Source organism: Etheostoma cragini, chromosome 9 (assembly GCF_013103735.1).
Source record: "Etheostoma cragini isolate CJK2018 chromosome 9, CSU_Ecrag_1.0, whole genome shotgun sequence".
NCBI classification, from domain to species: domain Eukaryota; kingdom Metazoa; phylum Chordata; class Actinopteri; order Perciformes; family Percidae; genus Etheostoma; species Etheostoma cragini.
The window spans coordinates 23,326,521-23,335,249 of record NC_048415.1 but is presented as its reverse complement, the minus strand read 5'-3'; the positions used below and the strand labels follow the sequence as shown (position 1 = coordinate 23,335,249).

At 39.6% G+C, this 8,729-nt stretch overlaps 1 protein-coding gene across 1 annotated transcript in view; it reads right to left on the bottom strand.

The window, feature by feature from the left end:
• Window positions 1-4,952: 4,952 nt before the first annotated feature.
• The window catches only part of LOC117950095 (gamma-aminobutyric acid receptor subunit gamma-3), a 47,113-nt gene continuing 43,336 nt past the window's right edge, over window positions 4,953-8,729 (bottom strand). Inside the window, exon 9 of the mRNA XM_034880813.1 lies at window positions 4,953-7,370. Coding sequence (XP_034736704.1) covers window positions 7,092-7,370 — 279 coding nt within the window. The 3' untranslated portion in view covers window positions 4,953-7,091. The remainder of the gene's footprint in view (window positions 7,371-8,729) is intronic.

Sequence of the window (8,729 nt, the reverse complement as noted above, 5' to 3'; positions counted from 1 at the left end):
TGTCTGTCTGTGCGTTGGTCTGACGCTCCGCCACTTTAGTACAGACTACTGGATGGATTGCAATACAAATTTGAGGCCCAGATGATGAATCCTAAACATCTGACTTTTCTTCCAGTGCTACACAGTGTTACATATGTGGTCTACTTTACATCTGTATATAGTATTTTTTTCTTTTACTACTTTGCGTAGCTATCTGCAGCTAGACAATCAACACTGTAGCCCCATACTGTATTTAACCTCTCTCTGAAATTGCCAAAATACTTTAAATTTAGGAAAATTTGATTTCATTCATTGATTTTTAATTTGTATTTCTTAAACAGAATAAGTGTCAATCAACCACATTCTGCCTGATTGATTCTTTATTACTGCACAGATTTCAAAGTGGTGTTGCCATCAGTGTCCATTTCTAGGACACAGCAGTTTTTTGGTGTTTTGGTGTCACCAAGCAGGACCACAAGGCAGTAGTGGAAATGCATGTCATCATTGGCATGGCACAGCACGGCTAAAGTGGGCCGACTCGGACAAAGTTGAATTACAAAGTAAGAGGTTATGAGTGTTTTGACTAATGCCAAAGTGTTTCAAATGTGAGTTGATGAATGCTTGGCCAACTTCGTCTTTGAAAATGTTTTTGTCAGATGAAAGAACATTAACACCACTCTTTCATTCATAGAGCTCTTAAAAAATCTCTGAGCACATAATGCAATATCTGTTTTGTTTTGTGCTAGAATGTTTTTGTAATCTTTCATATATCTCAGGAGTTACTTGAGTGTGCTGAGCTTCAGTAAAGTGTGTGACTATTAGCATACCAATGGAATGAAAAGTACAAAAGGCAACATGTTGTCAAGGCCATTTTACAAAATGGAGTCAGACTTCCCTCACTGCTTGCAATCAGATCTTTAGTCACACTTCATTATATCAAAAAGAACACGGTTACCGTGGCAACTGACAATTTTATAGTGCCGAGTAGACAGTTAAGGTGACGACTGACCAACACAGCGCTGATCTATAAATTTAATGGACTTCGTTTTTGGCTGCGTCACGTCTCTACTGCTCCTCCACAAAGAGATCATTTTAATGACTCCACAGCCAGTGTTCCCTGAACGAATCAATGTGTACACCTGGAATCGAATGCTTCTGGCGTTGCTTTGTTGTTCTGATCAGTGTATTCTGTTCCTGCCAGTGTTTTTGCACTTGTCTCTGAGACCTTTTTGCACAGTCTGCACAATGACTTCTGACATGGGAGACCCCTGGCCCTGCTCCCTGTAACAGGCTGATTATGCCTCAGAGAGGTATCCTGCCCTAGCATCTACTTTTTCACCCACACTTCACACTCACACTTTTTTTCAGGAGGAGACTAAAACAGAGCTAAACAGAAAGTGAACATTGGACGTCCATTCCGTGGATGGCCAGAAACACAAGTTTAAAATAAATGCCGATGTTTTTATGTATCTTTCTGGATATGTAAGCAGGCAACTGTTTGCTAATAAGTTTGCCATATAAACTTTATAAGGTTTATACAAGTCTACAGCCATGCTAGCAGCTCTGCAAAGCTGAATCTTACCATGCCAACATGCCCACAATGAGGATTTTTATTATAAATAAACACTTTAGCATGGATAACCCACAGACCTGGTAACTGTGGGTTTCCATTAAAACCATATCGACTTGACCTTTTAATAGATTTTAACCCTTTTTTTATGTTTTGTGTCTGTGACTCACTACACTCCACCACTAACCAGGCTACTATGTTCTATGCAAAGGCTCATATTTTAACACAATTTCATCTTTTTTTATAGGTAAAAGCAAACAAGAGCAGCCAAATGTGTTGCTTCCCTCCTCCTTGAGGAAAAGCCTTGTTGGATTTCAAGCAACTGAATTTGAAGACAGACTCAGGGTCAGTTTGTGTTGATCTGTCCTCGAATATGTTTTCTCTCCCAGGGTGACTGGACTGGTCTGTAGCAACATACTTCATTTAAACATTTTGCCCAGGGTCAACTATGGAGACTTGTGGCCCTTTTATGTTTGTGTGGCAGGTTAACAGTTTATGAATGGATTAGCTGCAAAAAGCACATTTTCTAATAAACCATTTAAAGTTTTAGTGCGTAACTTTTTAAGTTTTGTTCAAGCCGTTGTCAAAGACACACAACTCGGCTCCACACAACTCTCTCTGGATTTCTCTGTATGACTATGTTCAGAAGATTGTGTTGTCTGCCAACTTTCCCGTGCAGAAAATTGTGTGAAGATAAGACCTCTTCTAAAGAGCCCATCATGGTTTTATTATACTCTGGGTCCTCCTTGGCTACTAGAACTGTGTGGAGGAAGGTGGGGGGGGGGGGAGTTGTTGTATCATGTGGACGCGCCGACAGTGTTATTTAGGATTCCTCATGGGACACATAGAAACTATGCATTATAGCTTTGAAAATGCATTTAGACAAGACATTTGAACTGCCAAATTGACTGCACTGCTGTACATTTATAAAAAACAAAAACTTTATTCAAAAAAACAACAACATAGGTATGAAAATAGCATGGACATCAGAAATGGATTGTAGATACTGGAGATAAGGAGAAATATCATCAAAACAACCCCACTCACAGGACACCACGCTGTTGAGGAGTACAATCTCAACACGTGCACTTGACTGTACCATTGCGTAATGAGATATCTACTGTATGTCACACTAAAGCCCCAAAAAAGAAAACACAAAACAGAAGTTGAGTATTATGTATACAGTAAGTTAGATAGGAGATAATACATGTCAACAAAAATATGATTTACCACTGTTGAAGTACACTGTTTGGCTACAGAGTGTAAAGCTGTGCTTTGCACACAGCGGCAGAGACACTCGTCAAACTCCTCTTTAGCACACACAGTAGCAGTTACTGAGATTTCTGCCACAAATAATACAATAGTGGATGAATTGGAAAATAACATAAACCATCTTAGAGTGCTTCTAGACTAATTATTTCTGTTACGCTCATAGTTTTTAGTCCAATGGCACTTGACAGCACTGCACTGACTACATGGAAACTGAGGTCGTAACCCAAAACACAACAATTTTCTCCAACATGATTCAAACTATCAGAGAATAAAGTAACACAAACATGTCTTTGGCTTATTCATCACAATACTGAATGTGGCTTAGACTTAATGCAGTGTTTGCACTGAGGTTATTGTACAACGTCACTAAACTTTACAGGACAAAAATTCCCCAATCACAAAAAATACACAACTTTTCTTTGCAAGGGATTTACATAGCACATTAACCATTATTGGCAGACAGATGCATTTCATGTCTGAATGTCTGTCCCTCAGATGCCCCATCTGCACAAGTCCTGCTGATCCTGGGCACAGATGACATGGAGCACAGACCTGGTTCCACGGTTCAGTCTGGAGTCACACACATGTCCATACTGGCCTGGGATCAAACCCCAGCCTAAATCCTGCCTAGTTTTTACCCCTTTTGCTTTCCCTGCTTCTGGAAGGATGATACAGAAAAATGTTGGAAAAACATGATGCTAAATCAACAGCCAATTTGACAGGGTACGTACAGTAGAGATGACTGTAGATCACTACAGTAGTAGTGATGTTGACAGCCGGTGGAAAATTAGTTTTTATTTAACTCTTTTAGGCCAGATTACCATACCCTTAACAACCATGGTATTAATGTCCAATGTAAATCCCATAGATTCGACAGAAAATGTGATAATAATGAACTTTCAAAGACCATCTGGAGCAGTGTTCAAGATAACTCTCAACCTTACATTTGAGTCTTATTCAAAAGACTTCCTACAACTACTACTATGTTAAACGAGGCTAGAACCTTCTTGTGTCCGTTTCTGCTTTGGGTTTTAGACACTATTGCCTGATGATACAGTGGGAGTCAGTGAGATTTCAACAGCCAGGGCCCTGTTGTGTGTATTTTCCCAATTTAAACTTGGGTGAAAAAAAATGGTTGCATCCCGGTGGCTGTGCAGGTGCAACCTGTGCTCTCTGTCATATAGATATGTCTCCCCTCTCTCAGTCAGTTAAGACAAAAATGCCCCTCAAGAGTGTATGTTATTTGAGCTTTAATCACGTTGTATTCTAACATGATAATGACAGTTATTGTAAACCATAGCACCACTCAGAATAACTTATTGCATCGCTCTTCATCTGTCAGCAGAAAGGAGTTAGAACACTGCGACCTCTGGGCTCCACAGAGTAATTCAATTAATCAATCAATGAGCATACATGTGATTTATTGTGGCCAATAAAAGACTATGTTAAAATGTTTTGTTATTATGAAGTAGACAGGAATAAAAAAATGACTACATTGCCAAAAAAAAGAACAAAAAAGTAGGGAACCATAGAAATAAAACGGACAGAAAGGCCATTGAACTGTTTCCCGTGGTCCTTTAATTGGTGCACAATGAAATGGCGATTGTTGTTAGTTGTCATAGAGACAATGCGCATCAGTGTGTTGCAGCTTGCTGGGAAGAGAGCCGCCCAATGCAGCTCGCAAGACCTTCTCCAGAGCTGCAGGGAGTGAGGAGGGACAGGACCCAGCAGCAGAGGGTCAGCGGACCACTACCGTTAGACCCAGCCTGCTGCTCGGCTCATTCTCTGTCCCCGATGCAGAAGAACAACCCAGACAGCTGGTGTTGTCCGTCGGTGCTAAACTTTAGCTCCGCACCTGGCCAGAAGTCGGCTTATTATCGGAAGCTTAAATGTTACCTTGGCAATGGTACACAAAAATGGATTTCTATTCATTTTACTTCTATTGCTGCAACCTGCGATTCTTTTCATAGTCGATTAATCTGTTGAGTATTTTCTCAAACATTGATTAGTTTTTCCCAAAGCCCGAGAGGACATCCTCATATTTTTCCAAAATTCATTCAGTTAACTGTCATCGAGATGTGAAGAAACTAGAAAATATTCAAATTTATGAAGCTGGAATCAGAGAATTGTAATAAAAAATGACTCAAACGATTATCAAAATAGTTTGCGAATAATTTTATATTTGACAACTAATGGATTATTCTTTGCAGCTGTAAGACAGCCAGAAGAAAGAAGAACAGCTGTCAGTACTTTGTGTTGGCTGAGGAGACGCGATACACAGGTGCACTAACACGGAGCTGCATCCATTTTCATTCAGCATCAGTTTATCTGCAGGCACAGTAGGCGGCACTTTGCACCAGTGCTGGCGGAGTTTACTGTTCTTCTCCTGTTGGAAATAACGACTGTTCAGTTTCAAATCGACTGCATACTGCCACAGTGTGAACACAGCATCAACCCTGCCAATCGGTCAACACCCCACTATTAAAAAGACAACTTTATATTTATATATGTCTTAAGAATTTCACTACTGCACTGTACGGACTATTTGTGCAGTAATTAAAGATTTTAGTGTTGTTCATAAGTGCCTGAAAACATAAATGGGCACATGTGTGAAATATTTGGCATATGTAGTCCACATAATAAAAAGAAAACAGAGGGATTTAAAAAGTATACTGCCCAAGGTAAAGACGTAACCATCGCTGAAATGAGGTCTTCCTCATGATGAGGTTATTATAAGAGGTAAATATATATTCTGGTGTTCATCTCAGCTCTGGGCAGACTACACTAAGGCGACTCAATGGTTGCTAATGCCAAATACAAACACAGAATCAAATTATAATACAAACAGTCCTTATTAAAACCATAATTCAATCCCAGAATGTATTAGAACTTCTTCAGGGTCATTTATAACTGTCTATCGCATGCAAATAAGAGTCAACGACCAAACAGAGATGAGTGATCCTGATGAGTGGGATTATCATATTTGTGCCTACAGTAATGTACAAATGACACCCATTATATTTAATTTGGGCATCCAAATGATGAATACGAAGCTACAGCCAGCAGCCACATTAGCATAAAGAATAAGAAAAAGGGGCTAATGGCTAGCCTGAAAATGTCCATAAATACAAACTCACTCGCAGAAAATAAATGTAATGTAATGTAAATAACAAATTATGTGTTGTTTGTTTAATATGTACAAAATCCAAAGAGGTGGCAGGACAATTAGATTGCCTTCAGACATGGCCAGGCTAGCTGTTAGCTAGCATGAAGGCTGAAAACCGGGCTATGCTAACCGGCTGCAGACTGTAGCTGCTATTCAGCATGCTGAAGGCCACAGACGTGAGAGTGGTATCCAGTTTCTCATCTCACTCTTAGCAAGAAAGCCAATTCCTAAATTATCCAAAACTAGTCCCTTAAAAGGTATTTCAAAAACATGTCATTGAAAGTGTTGGTGGTCTGATGAGATGAGATGTGTGCCTGTTAGCACTCTGTCCAAAATAAGCATTTAAATCTTTGACTTCACATCCACTAACAAACAGTTATGCCAATAAAGCACATACTGTATTAGTATTCTTTCTGCTGTAAGGTTTATTCAAACCACTCTCTTCCCTGGGAACCAGTTCATTTCTCATACTGTATCGGGCTACTATACTGTTGCAAGCAGGAGGAATGAGTCATGCCTAATGTCAGTATGAAGAGATAAAAACCTAATAATTTTAGTTACAACAAATGCTTGTTTTATAAATGTAACTCAATGCTCTGAATAAGAACAGCCGTAACCAGTCAAAGCCGGGCTCCTCTATTTTTTATAAATCATTATTCCCTGATTACTGTAGCAGATATCATCTACCCCTCCAGAGGAAGGCACTAAGAATGGTTTGAACGTCCTTGGATGAACTGATGTCTGGATAATTACGTGCCGGTACATTCCCTACAACACAAGTCATCCTCCTGATTGAGAAGTTAGGGGTTGCAGTGCAAAGCACATTTCCTTCTTTGCCTTTAGATGGTCGTTAGCACACAGTCCATCCTGTCCTCCCTCTGTGTACAGCATATTGAAGGGAATCAGTAATGTGTCCTATTACCAAACCTGAAGTCATAGAGGCAGAAATCTCTGCTTGGCACAGGCCCGCAGATGCACGCTGTCTTTTTGTCTCCAGGTAACCGCTCCAGATAGCACAGGAAAGAGTTTATTTGGCGTCACCTCTTTATTAATCTTGGATTTCTGTCAAACTGCACTGTCCATTTTCTGTCACCAAACAGTGTGCTAAAGGTAGAGATAGCCTACCCAGTAAACAATGTTAAACAGCAAGAAGGAGGTGGGAAAAAAGACACGCGAGTAAGCGTCCAGGTCAAGTAAATCTATGTGGACACGACCTTTTCTCCAGCCACCGCCTTTACACTCCTCGAAGCAGCAGAAGAAGCTCAGGCAGTCTTTTCCGTCTAGACACTCGTAGACACAAGTGTCCTCAAAGTCCTGCCAGTACATGGAGTTGTTTAGAGTGATGATGGTGTGTGGAGGTCTCACATCCAGGACAGAATAGTTCTGAAAAGAACAAGAGACATAGAGAAGAACGTGAATTTAAATAGATTTTTGAGTTTAATTAAGGCTCACTCATCAAATATGTAGTTTTCTCCCCCAACAGCACAGACCAGTGGTTTAAAGGGATTTTTAGAGGAATTTGGACAGGTCTGTTCTCCCAGTAACAACAATGTATTTCCAATGAACAAAGCTTGTTACCGAGTCATGAAAATTACATCTTTGCATCGCACCTGTTTTGTCTATGGCCAGGGTTTCACACACCAAATTTTTAATCAAGCCTTGCCGCATAATCAAATTTACCAAAACCTAAAAATACTTAAAGGGATACCGGACATTAAAGGGCCACACCAGGGAGTTGATGTTGTACTTGGGGGTCGGGAGAGTCGGGGAAAAAGGTAAAAATCAATGTATCAGAAATTAAGATATCCTAACTATTCTTATTATTCTTATTATTCTTATTATTAATATTATTAAAGGGCTCGTGAAAAGCTAGGCTAAGTAAAATACAGCCAAGTTAGAAACTGGACACAAATGCAATAAATGAATACAAAGAATTATTTTTAAACAGCCTGCATTACCGGATATTCTGTGCTTGCAATACAAATACATAAAGGAAATCAAGTACAACTGTGTTGTACTCTTGGGGGAAATTGTTGGTTCATTGTAAATTAGAATGTGTGGTCTAGACCTGCTCTATCTGAAAAGTGGCCTGAGATAACATCTGTTATGATTCGACACTAGAAATACAATTTAATTAAATTCAATACGTCCAACTTCAGAAATCTCTGACAAACATTTGCAAAACTTTCTTCCAAATGCTCACGCAGGACAGAAGGCAATGCTTTCGCAGATACATCCTGCATTAGCTCAAAATGAATGCAAATTGGACAGCTCAGATGCTTGTGATTATATATGAATTAGTTTGACAGAGACAGAAACATATTTCCATTTTAAATACAATAAAAAGATCTAGAGGAGAGGCTTAATGTCTCTGTCTAACTTGAGATTAGAGCTTTGGTTCACTACACAGAGCATGAGGTGACAGCCCGCACTGCCTTCCGTCAGTTGTTGAAGCTTGGAAGCTTGTTCAAACTGATGCAGTGTCCCTTAAAATAGTAACAGTCTTATCAGAAGAGCTTATAAATGGCAGCATCCCCTCATCTCAAGCCTGAAAGGTTGCAGCACTTCCTTCCTGTGACAACCAAACCAAAGCACTGTCAGAGAAAAGCTACGTTTGTAACAAGTGACAGTAATCCTGCATGTAAGGGCATCACTTCTATCTACATTTGATCATCATTCAAATAACTTATGAATTCATTATAAGAATTTAGATTTTTAGGAATGTTGCTGCAATAATATTCA